Below are 15,548 nucleotides of genomic sequence, written 5' to 3' on the forward strand. Positions count from 1 at the left end.
GGAATAAGATTCAAGGGAGGCGGGCACAGTTCTTTTGTTTCTAGACAGGATATCCTGGATATTTTTGACGCCATGGCTATCTCTGGTTAGAGTGGGAAAAATGACAATTAACCGTAAGAGACAATGTAGAAATCCAGGACGTTATCGTTGCAGTGATTTGGCAGCACCGCCTTCCCACATTCCAAAACAGAAGTGAAAAAGTGAAGCAAAGACATATCTTCATGCCCTTTCAAATTCAGGTCTTCAGGGTGAAAAGTGTGATTTATTTATTTATTTTATTGCCCTGAAAACGTTTCCTGCGGGGGGGGGGGGGTAGAAAATGCAGTCTGATATTCATTCGCTTGTTTATCCACAATATTCATATCCCGCATTTTAATTCTGAGATTTTACAAGACGGCTTCCAATTTAAATTAAAACAAATAATAATAAAAGTAATCTACATTATTACAAAAATGCACAATTAATAAAAAGTAAATAGATTAATAAAACAAAAAGGGAAACCACTGGCAGCAGTCATAAAGCATCAACATTACTGTCTAGCAAATTATTATCCTTCCCCCAGCAAAGGAGTTACGGAGATTAAGGGTGTAATCCTACGCATGTTCAGACAAGAAAACATCCTACAATTCCCAGCATGCTCCAGCTGGCTGGGGCATGCTGGGAATTGTAGGGCTTCTTTTCTGTCTAAACATGCATAGGATTGCCCCTTAAGGTCGGAGATAACAATAGGGAGTCTTGTGGCACCTTAAGACTAACAAATTTATTTTGGCAGAAGTTTTCGTGGACTATAGTCCACTTCATCAGATGCATGGAGCATTTTTTTCTGTTGAAACAAACATAATACATTTATTAATTTCTTTTGGTAAGGTAATCTTACAATAAGTTGTTACAAAAACGTAATCCTTAAAAAAAAGTAAATGTGCTGCATAAACTTCATTTAGTTATTATAATGTCCAGATGCTCGGAGCAGAAATGGGCATATATTGCTGTAAATCCGGTTTAGATGTACCTTGAATAAAACTGCAGCATATGGCATAAAATATTAATGGTTCTGTCTTTCCTTGAATCAAAAATAAATCATGAGTTATTTTTTCTGAGGTTGCCACAGACCATGTATTCCCATACCATGCAGGTAAGTTCAAATTCTCCGGTTTTTTCCACAGCTGTCTGGCAAGTGGCAGTTAACAAGAATAATAACAAGTATTTACATTTAATACTTCTATTAGATTGTTTATATAATGATAATAAAAAGTTCTGTTTCATATACGATCATTTTGTTTTCCGGGCCAAATTCAAGGTGTTGGTTTTGACCTTTAAAACCCTATATGGTTCCGGCCCAGCCTATCTTAAGGAGCGCCTCCAGCAACAAGATCAGCCTTGGATGGCCTTCTCTCTGTCCCATCAGCCAGGACAGCTAGACTGGTGGGGACGAGGGAGAGGGCCTTTTCTGTGGTGGCCCCCACTCTGTGGAACTCCCTCCCTAGGGAACTCCGTCATGCCCCCTCTTTAATGAGCTTCCGTCATGCATTAAAAACGTGGTTGTTCAGGCAGGCATTTGGGGTGGGTTAGGGTATTTTAGAAAATGTTTTTATTGTAGAATTTTATTGTTTTAAACTGTTTTATTGTATGTTGTACATCGCCCAGAGTGGCTGGGTGACCAGCCAGATGGGCAATTAATAAATTTAATAATAACAAATAAAAAAATTTTCTCTGATAATGGCCATTATTTCACTATGTACCAGCGTCCAGAATCCCAGTATCGGTGGGCAGGTCCATCATAAGTGAAAGCATGTGCCTTTTGCCCTGCAGCCTCTCCAACAAAGGGGATTGCATGTTGAAGAAATATGCGCCAGCAGGATTGGCGCACGATACCATCTGTGCAGGACTTTCAGGGAGGATTCTCGGTAGAGGCTAACACTGATCTAAATTGTCTGTTGTCCCATAATTTGTTCCAACTAGCATCTTCTAGTTCCCTTCCGAAATCATCTTCCCACACTTTCTTCAAGCCAACCATTGAACCCATCTGGACATCTATTAAGATGGTATAGAATAGAGAAACAATTTTCTTCCCTGCCCCCCTTCCCTACTGTTAGTGTTGCTTGTTCTAGTCCTGTCAGGGTTCTAAGTGCGTATGTCTTTATATGAGGATCTTTGAGGGAGTAGGATAGCTATAGTTCTTACAACATCCTATGCCTAGATCTCCTAGGTCAACTTAGTTGGTCTACTGATTTTGAGCATAAAAGTCTCTCAACTGGAAATAACCCTTCTTTTCCCATTTGAGAATCCTAGTTATGATACTTGTATCCAGATTACCTAGGTATGTTTGTAATGGGGTGAGAAGAGACCACACCAGAGACAGCTTAGCTTGCCACTTTTTCCAGATCATAAGGATAGTTTTGGTATATGGGTTTTTAATATTATTTAACTCCTTTTTTATAAATTGAAAAGGCAGGGCCTAAAAAAGGGCCCTCATTCAACATTTCTTCTTCCAGGCATATCCAGTTTTTATTTGCCCTCATAATAATGAAGTGAAGTTGTGCAACTGAAAAGCTTTGTAATGTGATATAAGGTGTGAGAGTCTCCAACCTCCTCCACCTGGTTTTTTGTAAAACATTTTCAGTGCCGGGCAAGGTGCTTTGGCTTGAAAAACAAATGAATTAAGCTTACATTGCCAGGATTTTAAAGCCTTTAGCTGGAGTATTATAGAGCATTTCAGAGTTTTTTATACAGTATATATGAGGTGCAGGGGAGGGGGGTATTGTAAACAGTGAGGTCTGAAAGAAATTCAGTGCAGAAAGTACTGATGGTGACAATCACATTATTAACAGCGGTCATTTACAGTGCAGCTGTTGCTGATAAGTAATATCCTGGCATTAGGTGAGCCAATTAATGCATGCAGTGTGATAAAAATCTGTAATCCCAATTCAAGCCTCTGGCAATAGAATTAAACCTGTTGACTAATTCAAATTTTGCATGCAAAGCATGTGTTCTTCCAGTGAGCTATGAGTCTTCCCTTGCTCTGCTTCCCCATCCCCATAGTAGGCTACTCTTACAAGAGTGCAGACTTGCAATCACAATCCTTGCAGCCCTGGCCCTATATGCATCTTTAGTCAAAAGTCTTGCTATCTTCAAATGAGCCAAACTCACAGATTTTAACAGGATTACAGCCGTGTTGGGTACCCTCTGTCACAAATTATTCAACCAATCACTGTTGCATGCCCCCACTCTTTCCATGCACAAAGCAGAGTGAAGTGGGAATCAATCCACATTAGTATTGTGAATATAATGGTCATTTATTATTCTGATGTGGAATGAAATGTGTGATCTTGTAAGTTTGGTCCAAGTAACAGCCATGGACTGTGTAGAAACAAAAAACCATCTTGTGGCATCTTATAAAAAACATTTATTGTGGCATAATCTTTTGTGACCTAGAGCCTACAGTCAGATGCTTAAAGTGTTATCCTTAGTTAGCAGATACGTGGGTACACCCTGTACAGACTGAGAAATTGTAAACTGAAGCTGAAGGCCTTAAAATGCAAGAACTTTGTGATATTTCTGTGCAGAATGAAGTGACCCATTCACAACACCACTCACAGGTGACTGTGTTTCTAGTTATGTTATGCTAATTTAACCCATACAGCAGCAGTCACTGGTGATAATACTATACTATGCTAATTTAGTAGGTCAGAAACACCCTTTGAACATGTGAAACAGTCATACCGAAACAGTATTGAAGCAATCAGATGGAGAAGTACCTGTGTATACAGTGAGTTCCTTTCCTTCACCACTGAACAATAACATCAAGCTCCACACCTGGGATTTCAGGCAAGGCTTGCAAATCAGAAAGTGCTCAGTTTCAGACAGGCTTGATCCCAAACTCCTTCCATTACAAATTAACCCATAACTATAAAAATGAAGCATTAATGCTTTGTTGACAAGGTTTGGTCGGCACAAGGGGAGAAATGTTAACTGTATGCTTCACACCTGAAGATATACACATGGCCAGGGCCTAAAATTACCTAGCTGTGCTACTGTGAAGGCTACATAAAGTATGGGGTCTCTGTTCTTTATGCCCGCTAAAAAATGTGAAAATTCCAAGACAGCTGACTGGGACCTAGCTTTTCAGTGGGCTCTCTAGTCTGACACAGCTAAGCAGTGGTGAAATGGGGCAGAGACGAGAGACACAGGCAAGGCAAAGCACTGTGCATTGCTGCTCAGTGCTATAAGTTGGTCATCCTGAGGAACCAAGCCTGGAGCAACAGTTAGAGGGCCAGCCTTATGTGGCTAAGTTGATGAGTCTGGCTATTATCAGGGCAGTACTGCCACACAAGAAAGTCAGGGTTGTGATTTCTTCAGGCTTTCTTGAGGGACCAGGGAATCCGACTGGTCTGGGCCCTTGATTCAAATCCCTCGTGCCTGATATTGACAGTATTTGACGCAGACGTTTGCATAGGTTGAAATGCAGTACATCCATTCTCTGATTCTACAGCTAGTATTCCAGATTCAACTAGCACATTGGGCCTTCCAGAATCTGACAAAGCCTTGAAGGCCATTTAGATGTGAAATCCTCCAAACCCAATGAAGCAATTATAAAACGGTGGGATTAATATGTTGATCTGATCATACTCAGCTGCAATTATCTGTGCAGTTTTAATTCACAGAGACCACATGTGGTTTCTGTGCAAGCACCATTTTCTGTCCCCCACCTGCTGCTGCAGCCCCTTTGCCCTGTGAAAAGCTGCTCCTGAGAAGCAGGGAGCCTTGGGGGGGGGGGAAATAGGTAGGAATCAACCCCCCTACCACCACCCATGCATGAGCAGAAGTGCCTTCCAGTCACACATAGGCTACTTTAGATCCAAGCCATTGTTGCTTCAACTACAGCAAGAAATGTTGGAGAAACGATGGGCAGAATCCAACGGGATGCTTATGCCTCCGCCAATTCCCTTATGTCCCCTTAGGTTCACAAGTGGTATGTCCCATCGATTCCATTGTGCAGGTGTGTGCCACTGCTTCCTGAAGAGCAATTTCGCACTTCCTAGTGGAACCCCCCCAAACAAGTAGAGACGCTTGTTTCTGGAAGGAGCTCCCCTGACCTGCTTCCTTCCAGAAACGAGCGTTTCCACTCATTCTGGGTTGCCGCTGAAGCACTAAAGCACTGTTGCACAAGTAGTGGGGGCCACTTGTGCAACGCAATTGGTGGGGCATAAGAGAATCAGCAGTGGCATAAGCACCCCACTGGATTCTGCCCATTGAGCTGAGGGTGGTACCAGATCTTTGCACAGGCAGATGGGAAGTGTTTTTTAATTCTGTCCAACACACATCAATGTCTTTGATCTGAAGTATCAGTGACATTATCCAAAGCACATCATGAGTCTTCATAATTGCATAATTTGGAGAGATTGAAGTTCTCCTTGAATCAGAGGTATGGCCATATACCTGTTGGCATAGTTTCCAAATCATGTGAAGTAATAGTTTCCCTCTACTCAGCACTGGTTAGGCCTCATCTGGATTACTGTGTCCAGGTCTGGGCTCCACACTTTAAGAAGAATGCAAACTGGAGAGGGGGCAGAGGAGGGAAGAAGATGATCAGGGGCCTGGAAACAAAGCCCTATGAAGAGAGACTGAAAGAACTGGGCATGTTTAGCCTTGAGAAGAGAAGACTGAGGGGAGATATGATAGCGCTCTTCAAGTACTTGAAAGGTTGTCACAGAGAGAGGCCAGGATCTCCATCATCCCAGAGTGCAGGACACAGAATAATGGGCTCAAGTTACAGGAAGCCAGAGTTTGGCTGAACATCAGGAAAAACGTCCTATTAGAGCAAAACGACAATGGAACCAATTACCTATGCAGGTTGTGGGCTCTCCCACACTGGAGGTATTCAAGATGAAGCTGGACAGCCATCTGTCAGGGATGCTTTGACTTAGATTCCTGCACTGAGCAGGGGGTTAGACTTGATGGTCTTATAGGCCCCTTCCAACCCTACTATTCTATGATATTCTCAGACTTATCATTGTCAAAAGCAACACTTCTGGATGTGGTAGTAATCTCGTCCCTTCAGGAGTTGTCTGCATTCATGTGCTGTTGAAAATGTCAGTTCAGTGTCTTCAGTTGTGTTATAACTGACACAATGACCCAGTCTATTTAGAACATCAATAATCTTTCTACTTCCATTCATGCTATTTATAGCTATCCTGGGCTGAAAATGCTTTGCAGACTTCCCTCTTCCATTAGTAAATGAATATAATTGTCATGGGAAAATTATTTCATCTTCCTTTTTGTAACCTGAGAGAGTTCTGGATAGAAATGAGATCATTTTCAACTCTATACCTTATGAAGTGAGCAAGATGACCTTTTACATGGAGGGTGTCTTGTCTCAATACCACCCTACGATAATGTATTTTAGACACATTTTCACTCTGCATAGAACCCGTTTCAGCCATATACCATGTGATCTAAAAGAGGGGGTAGTTTGGGGGTGTCTGATTTAGGTAAGCCCCACTAAAATTGTGCCAGGTGTTATATTTTGTGTTGGGGCACATTTCTACACAAAACAGTAGGGTTTCAACCATGTATGCTATGACATACACCAAAGATTCTTTGGGAGACTCCTACTGGCTTAACATCTCTTGTATATACCAGTAAAAGCCCATGTTACTCAATGGTTAGAAAATAAGTACTGTAGCAGATCTGCAGAGTAGGCTCTTCTCCAAGTTCCTTTGTCAGGGAAGCTCATTGTGTACGAATGAGGCAGAGGGCCTTCTCTGTGGTGACACCCCTTCTCTGGAATGCCCTCCCCATTGAAGCTTGACTGGTGCTTATGCTGATGTCATTTCAATGCCAGATTGTTAGGCTGGATATATATGCATGACAGAAGTGAGAGCTGTGGGTTAAGTGGGTGACTAATGCTCTGGAAGACAATTATGTAAAATGTCAACTCGGCAGGCCTTAAATGCTGCTGATGCTGTTCCAAATACTGCTTTTCAAAGCCCCCAATGTGAACACAGGGGAGAATAATCCCATCCTCACCCCTCACAGAAATGGGCCAGGTAGGGCTAGACATTTTGGCCCCTTGGGGGTAGGTCAGGCATCCGAACAGCTCCTGGCTCTTCCCAGTAACAGGGATGATAGCTGTATGTGTGCTGGCAGGGGAAGATGATGTAAAGTATCAACTCCTGTTCAAACTGCTGAGGCATGTTGAGACATGTTGGGATATATTGCTGAGTAGATGGGCCTAGGTCTCCTGCAGTAAGGCAGTTCTTATGTTCTTAAGAGATATAGGAGTCTGGCTTGAATAAACAAATGGAGGGAGGCAGATTACTAGAAATTTTTTGTTTAAAAGATAGTCCCATATTGAAATATACTGCCTTTTTGAGATTGATTCCAATCCCAAAGAACAGAGATCACAGCACTGCAGGATGGTCAGAGCCACACAGATTTGAAGCTCAGCCCGATCATATTCCTTCCCATTCTTAGGATGCAATCCTATGCATGTTTAGACAGGAAAAAGTCCTGTAACTCCTAACAAATCCCAGAATGCTGGGAGTTGTAGGGCTTTTTTTCCTGTCTAATCATGCATAGGATTGTGTCCTTACTCTCCTAGCAATTCATGAGCTTTTACCTTCATAAAGATCCTTGTATTTTTTCCTATGCTAACCCATAATGAAATGCCACAGCCTTGTGTGACAGTACTAACATTCCTCATGCAATATTAGAATGCCTCACTTGGGTGCTATGCAACTGCAACGTATACTAGCACTAGATGTATTGGTGCATCACAGTCTGTGAATCACACTTCCTTTGGTCACCCTTAGAATAACATTTGTTGTTGTTGTTCAGTCATTCAGTCGTGTCCGACTCTTCGTGACCCCATGGACCATAGCACGCCAGGCCTTCCTGTCCTGCGCTCTCTCCCGGAGTGTGCTCAAGTTCATATTCATTGCATCGGTGATGAATTGGGTAAATTCGATAAAGTTCTGTGTATACTCCTATACACAGTACTGCAATAGTAACATAACAATGGTTTATTGAATGCACAAATCAGAAACTGCAAAATAACATTCTAAAAAACAGAAGCAGTCACGTTGCATATAAGAAAAAAATCCAAAATCCATATAAATAACTTCATTAGGCCAACTGAAAGACCACAATAAATGTATAAGCTTTCTAGATCTCCAGATGGAATACCTTTATTAGGACAAACTTAAAGATCACCACAATACTGTGATATTTGAGTTGGCCTCATAAAGGTATTTTATGTTCAAATAATTCTAAAAATACTTTGTACATCTCCTAAGTGTTTGAAGTGCTTCACATACTTATGCCCGCAATCCTTAGAACAACCCCGAGGACCTGTATTATATTATTTCAGTATTACAGATAGTGTGCTGGGCCTGAGAAAGATTTGCTCGCCTACAGCCACACAGTGAAATTTCAGTCAGGCTTAATAGGGATGGAAAGATTCTTTTTCGAAAAGATCCCCTCTCTAACAGCCTCGTCCTGGGCACACAAAACACAACTGTATGGCCTGATGACAATGAAGTTCGTATGCTAATAAATATCTTTACAGCCCTACTGTGACGCCTCCTGCCCCCTGTGCCTAGATTAATATCATTATCCACTCCGCCCTCTGCGCCCGCGGTTCTCCACCGCCGCCTTTGCTCCCTGCCCCACATCCTCTCCTGCGTGCTCCCGATAAACACATCAAGCACGTCCGCAGCAAGCTTGCGGGCTCCCTATCGGGAAGGAGGAGGCGGCGTCACGCCCCCCTCCCGGCCTCCCAATTATTTCGCCGCCAGCCTGTAAACACCCCCCCCCCCGCACTCTCCGACATCACGGCCCCGCTTTCCCCACAGGCTCAGGCGCCCAGAGGACCCCCCCCCTCCGGCTTTCTCCGCTCCCTGGCCCCTCCCGCAGCCGACTCAAAAGCGCCCGCACGCTGACGCGGAGAACGGATAAACGGGTCGCCCTCCCTCGCCCCCTCTTCGTCGCCGCCCTTCCTCCCCTCGGTAGGAAGCCAGGCCCCGCCCCCTGGCTAACTTTTCTCGCGGCGGGCCGGGGGGGGCCAGAAGAGTGAGGTGGAGGGAGGAAAAAAGACCATCAACCGACTCCTTCCACCGCTTCCTTCTGCCGCCGGCCAATCACGAAGCGGAGAGTCATTTCTCGACCAATCTGGAGGGGAGATTTGGCGTCCGCGAGGCGGAACGCCCGGTTTCTGTGATGCAGAGGCTCGGGGGCGGTGTCATTGGCTGTCGCTGGCCCCGCCCCGCCCCCCTGAGTGTGGTGGTGGGTGGGGGGGAAGGCCGCCTCTTGTCTGTGGCTCTCGATCTGTTTACTCCTCGCGCTCGGTCCCCAGCGGTGGCTGCGGCAGCGCTGAGTGGGTGGCAGCAGCTGGGCCGGCGGCGCGGACCGGCACCTCGGGTCGTGTCCCCCCCCCCCGGCCAGTTCTCCGCAACACCATCCCGCCTGCGCCCTTCTCAACGTAGCCCCGCCGCAGGACTACGGCAGAGGCAGATACAGGAGTTCATTACTGGGTCGGTTCGTTGGGGAGGGCCATGAAAACGGAGATCTCCACGGCTGCGGGCTTCATCACCCGCCTCCTCAGGACGCCCGGCGGCATCGGCGACGAGGAGCTGCGCTGCTTCAGCGAGTCCCTCCAGGAGGCGCTACGAGGTGAGGCGGCTGGCGGAGGGGGCGGCAAGAGACGCGCCGCTTGGGCTCCCTCGCCCCCGCCCCCTTGAGCGGAGGTGGGGGCCGATGAAGGGGAAGCCCTGCGAGCTCCTCAGCCGCCCTTCCCCGTCGCGCGGGGGGCCGGTGCCGCCTCCTGCCGCGACGAGGAAGCCCGCCACGCACGGCAGCAGCTGCCGCGGCTCCCACCGCCTCTGCTGGGCCCCTCTTGAGTTCCCCCAACTCCTTGTGCCCCGCGGCTCGTCGTCTCCCTCTCTCGTTCCCTCCCCCCTCTGTAACGCTCTCATGTCGGTCACTTTTTCCTTCTCCCACCCCGCTCCGCCAGCCCCTCAAACGGCTGAGGAGAGTAACCCCCCCCCCCAATTTGAGCCCCTCAGGGCGGGCGGGGGGCCGAATTAACGACCGGCGCGCGCGCGCTCGGCTGGGGAGGGCGGCCTTTTCTCCTCAGAGCTCCTCGTTTGCCTCCAGTGGCACCGTTTTTCCAGGCATCCTGTGGCTAGACGGGCTTCTTTTCTGTCCCTCCCTTTCCCCAGCCCCTGTCGGCCTTTACTCTTCTCCTTTGGAGCTCTGGGTGTTTTGAGGCCCCTGGCCTGGACAGGCAGCCGAAGGACGGGGCTGGTGCCTGCCTGAGTGTGTACTGGCGTGCGTGCCTGAGTGCACATTATTCAGGCTGTAACTCTTCTTCCCCCCCCCCTTTGTTCCTGTTTGCAGACCATTATAAGCACCACTGGTTCCCCCTGATGCCCTCCAAAGGCTCAGGATACCGCTGCATTCGGATCAATCACAAGATGGACCCCTTGATAGGGAAGGCAGCAGTCATGATCGGACTAAGCCATGAGAGACTCTTCCAGCTTCTGCCCAGCGAATTAACTCTTTGGGTCGACCCCTTTGAGGTGTCCTATCGTATAGGGGAAGATGGGTCTATCTGTGTCCTCTATGAAGGCCCTCAGCCAGCAGTGAAGAATGCCAAAGCTCTTGAGAGCAGGAGCAGCTGTAAAGAGGAGTGGAGAATTGGCAGAGCCAGCCCTTCCAAGAACTACAACATGATGACAGTTTCCAGTTAAAAAAAATAACATTCGCTGTACAATGATGTATGTATGTATTCCACTTTGATAATGAAGTTAGATGATGTAATTGATATGTTGATTTTCACCCCATAGTCATTAAAGTTGTAGTAGTACTGCCAAATTCTTTGTTTTGTGGCCAAGGGCTAATGTATAAAAACAGTTCTTTAACTGTCTACTTTTTTCTGGATTGTATACTGTAAATGAAATTGTACAGTCAAGATGATTGTTTTACAGATTTATATTTTGGAAGGAAAAATCCTTGGCTATTTGTAATAAAAATGAAATTAAATTAACTCTTTTTTTACAGTGGCTTTTAGTTCATAGTAACTTTCCCCCGATCACTTCTGCACTTATTGAGCAATAATTTGGGGGTGGTTATAGGGAGGGAGGCGGATGAGAGGGTGGTAATTAAACACTCTGACCAACTGGAATTTTAAAATCTCTCTAGCAACTTTGCTGCATGGACTACTTCAGGGTCATAAACACAGCTGCACAGAACAAATATGATTTGTCTAATGTAAATATGCCAGGCTAGGTTTCTTTATTCCCAAACAGCTGTCAAGTACGGAATCAAATTTCTTGGAAGTAGAATTGTAGAAATTTACTCAATAGTTCATTCCTCTTTGTTCTGTAAAATACCTTTTTAATATGGCTTTACACTGATGAATACTGGATAAAAATACGTCAGTTAAAATGAACACGTATCAGTTTATATCATTTGCCACAGTGAATTTAAGCCTTCAGAATATAATTGCTAAAGATTTCCTGGAATCAGCTGAACTAGATAGAAGTTTTATCCTGATCCAAAATACCTTTTCTTGAATATTATGTTCCATTAATTTCAGTGGGAATTATTTTCATGTAAAGTAGTTGGGATTAGGGTGCAAATTTACTGTTATTTCAAAGTGCTAGTTCACATTTTAAAATATTTGAATCTGTTAACACCAGGTTTTCTATTTTATTTTTGCTATTTAAAATGTTTGCCACTGAACATTAAAACCCACTCAAAATTAAGTTGGTTTTTTGTTTTTGTTTTTGTTAAACAGAGTCTCAAATCCAATAAGTGCTTTAGGATCCAAAGAGCTACCTTTCATGCACCCAAGGCTTTGGCCATGACAAATGGAATTGTATTCTGTATTTAGTGAAAAAGAACATTGCCTGTTTAGCTGTTCACCAACAAACCTTGCTAAATGTCACATTAACATGGTAAAAGGTACAGTTAAGGGGCAAGTCTGGGCAAATTCAATCTGTTACTTCCAACTTGGATGAAAAGGGGGTGGGATTACAGATGTTTTCAGATTAATTCAATGGAGCAAATGTAATGGCTATGTTCTAAACAGATTTCTAATAAAATCTTATTTTTGGAAGTTAGGAATTTAAACATACAGCATTACTTTAAAATATATAATGGATGTAGCCTGCTTTTTAATGGAGTTGATAATTTATTTTTAAGGGATCAGCTTGATTATCTCTTCTGTTAGTTGATATGGTCCAATACCATGGACTATATCCAAAATTCCAGTGAGTTCAATGGCGCTTCTTGCCCTGTAAGAGCACGCTGGATTGCAGATGTAAGGCAACAGTATTATGTATAACTACTTTGTTGGAAATGTTCCATTTAAATTGTTGAGATATATTTCTAAGGAGGTGCATTAAGCTGTTAGCCTCATTACCTTTTATATTTATAAGCATGTACATTGATTTGGCAATAACTACAGTAAGTACTCATGCCACTTTTCATAATAGAATGGACATTATACATCAGAAACTAAAACATTTGCGTTTTGAGTAAGAAAAAAGAAGCAGGAGTTCTGATTTCAAGATGCAAACATTATAAAATTGCTTTCCAAAGACTTTGGAAAACAATTTCTAGTGTGAGCTACAAAGCAACAATTATGCTACCTATCCAGGGAGGGCTGGGTCATAACATGGGTAGAAAAATGTCTACCACATCGACATTTTTCACATGGCACTACAAAGCAAAATTTTGAGCTGGGGGTGGCGACGGCCGACAGGAAGCTCTGGTGTAGACTGGTCCATGAAGTCACGAAGAATCGGAAGCAACTGAACAAATCAACAACAACAACTATTTATGCTATGTTTGACTATTAATGCAGAGAATAGGGAAGACAAACTGAATCTAGATTCTAGGATCCGGGTAATATTTGTGCTTGCATTATAGACCAAACAAACTGAATTAAGTCTCAAGTGTTAAAATGTTCACAACTCTGTGGCTGTTTAGACACTCGGACAAAGGATTTTCAAAAGCACAAAAACACTATGAAGCACTGTTATTTCGCATATAAAGCAGGTGGGTGGAAAGTAACCTGAATTATTGTAGGCATTGTATGTTCTCTGCTTGCTAAGGAGAATATTGTTCCCTTTTTGCTAAAGGTACCTATGTTGGTCCAAAACTTTGGATTTTTAAGAAACATGCATTAGCAGCTGAATTGTTTAAACTCTATTCACATTTAAGATATTTCTATTATAAATCGTTACAATAATTATAACATTTGGTTGAAGGCCTTAAAATGCGATACTACTATACAAATTATAGGCATGTAGAACAACCTTCTAAATAAATCCACAAAAGTTACTAGCCTACTTTGGAGGTGGTAGCTGGCTGTGGTGGAAGGGAACATACCTCATCCACAGCCAGCATTTAAATGCAGGCTACAAGCCTCTTACAAGGATTTTTTTTTTTTAATTAGCCTGCATCAAATGGGCTGGTGGAAGATTGGATGGATTGCTTCCCCCTGCCCCCCTCCACTTGCCTGCTTGGTTTCTGTGCTGGCTGTGGAGAAGAGATGGAGTGATTTGTCCCTTCTCTGCTAGCACACTCCCCAGCATAGAATTCCCAATCACCTATGGCGACCAGGTGCGTTGTTAACCAATGGCTGGTGTAGAAGGGGTGTGTGTGTGTGTGTGTATATGTATGCCAATGAAATTCATACAGAGGATTTTCACTTCACTGGTAATATGCATTTCTTGAAAACCCTATTTTATAAGAACAAAATACTATGATCAGTCTTGACTGATTTCTAAAATATAATTTATGGGGCACAACAAATCATGATTCAGGTCAACATGGAATGTCACCGTTTTTAAATATTATTTGACCAGCTAAGATAATGCTTATGGTTGAGAAGCCAGATGTGATATGTGGTATTTCCATAAGTAGAAGATAAACATTTTCTGAACCCTGAACTGTCTTCAAAAAATTATCTGATATATAACACAATTCTCTGTATTAGTTCATGCTGCAATCCTAAACAGCTTGGAATAAGTAGTCACATTAAATACAATGATACTTATTTCTGAGTAAACAAGTTGCTGTCAGCAGAAGTTATATATATATGTTTTATATAATCAAAAAACCACTTTCAGGAAGCAGGAACATGAAATAGAGATTAAAAAATTAGGTCAACTGAAGTTTATTTAAAATGTACAATGGTGGTTCGGTAAGACAGATTTGGTACAATAAAATATTTTTATAGCATTCAGTCTACTTGTTAACTATATACAAAAGGTTAATTGTGATAAATAATTGTGAAAGTGGTGGTAATGCTTACAGCATAAAACTACAATTATTTATTCTGCATGATCTGTAGTGTAAAATCTACATCCAAAACCAGACACTGCTTTCATTTTAACAGACTCACTGAAAAACTATGGGAGAAAGGAATAAAATCCAAAGGTAAAAAGGTAAACAAAACATTACGCATTGTGGGTGGGGCAGGTGGGAATGTTCCTATCTTGAAGCAAAATACTGACAAGTGTGAAAAAAGTTGGAGACATGTTGCATATAATGGGGAACCCGCTACAGTGTAAATCCCAATATTTTTCAGCACTATCCATCATCCACCCTTAAAATCTAGAAGCTGCCTTCAATTTTTAATAATTCAATTTAGTATTATTGTTTGCTTCTATCATGTTGATGATAAAAAGAGTATGGAGGTTCACAATATAATTTGATGCTATGAACCTTTATTCAGATGAATAGCTCTTTAGCAATTGAGAATGGCTGAATTGATATGACTTAAGGATTGCTCAGTAAAAGATACATAAAGCTTTCAAGAGGAGAAAGCAGGAAGGGTGGGAGACTAGACATTCAATGGAAGGTATGAGGTGTCCTCTTTCTGCACTAACATGTTGATGTTGTGTTTAAAAAGTAATCTGGGTAGATTCTAATAAAGTTGCTAGAATTCCATGGAAAGCAACTCCATGAGATTAAAAAAAGAAGGAATGCACAGCTGCATGAGAAATCAAAGGATTACCTCCATACTGATTTTTTGAGCCATAGAAGTGGCTTTGTCCATGCAGTGTTTTCCCTGTAGCAATTTTATGATTGCTTTACAAGTTTACCACATTCTCATACCGTTGTGCTAGAACAGGGATGTGGAACCACTGGCCTGCAGACCTAATCTGGTCCATGGAGGTTCTGCACCTGGCCCAATGAACCTCCTTGGGTTCCTCCCCACTAGAGGAATCCCTGCTATCTCTGATCTGATGTGATCTATCTCTGATGTGATCTATCTCTGATCTGATGTGAGTGATGGGGGATTTAGCAGGTGCTGGGAGCAGTGACCACTCTTCCCAGTGCTTTTGAGTGGCTTCATGCGGTGCGCAGCACCCCCATGGGGACAGCGCAGGCCACTTAAAGCTAGGGGCTTGACTGCTGTTGGGAAGAGTGGCTGCTCTTTTCAGTGCCAGCCAAATGGCTTCACGTAGTGCACAAAGTCCTTTGGTTGGTGCTGAGAGGGGTGGTTGCTCCTCCCAGCACCTGCCAAGTCCCTT

General features: G+C 43.4%; 1 protein-coding gene across 1 annotated transcript; it reads left to right on the forward strand.

Moving 5' to 3' along the window:
* The first annotated feature begins 9,522 nt into the window (after nucleotides 1-9,522).
* Nucleotides 9,523-11,765, forward strand: LOC146354802 (protein BTG1-like). The gene is made up of 2 exons (XM_084839822.1): nucleotides 9,523-9,669; nucleotides 10,396-11,765. The coding sequence occupies exons 1-2, from the start codon at nucleotides 9,552-9,554 to the stop codon at nucleotides 10,746-10,748; spliced, it is 471 nt and encodes a 156-aa protein (XP_084695948.1). The 5' UTR covers nucleotides 9,523-9,551; the 3' UTR covers nucleotides 10,749-11,765.
* The last annotated feature ends 3,783 nt before the right edge of the window (nucleotides 11,766-15,548 follow it).

The sequence above is a fragment of the Heloderma suspectum genome, chromosome 2 (genome assembly GCF_057233095.1).
Source record: "Heloderma suspectum isolate Gila_16-S chromosome 2, 16-S_ref, whole genome shotgun sequence".
NCBI classification, from domain to species: Eukaryota; Metazoa; Chordata; class Lepidosauria; order Squamata; family Helodermatidae; genus Heloderma; species Heloderma suspectum.

Bases quoted from the DNA above. Each gene is read 5' to 3' on its own strand.
- LOC146354802 (XM_084839822.1), top strand. From the start codon at position 9,552: ATGAAAACGGAGATCTCCACGGCTGCGGGCTTCATCACCCGCCTCCTC. The intron at 9,670-10,395 runs GTGAGGCGGCTG...TCCTGTTTGCAG, and splicing joins CCTCCAGGAGGCGCTACGAG to ACCATTATAAGCACCACTGG.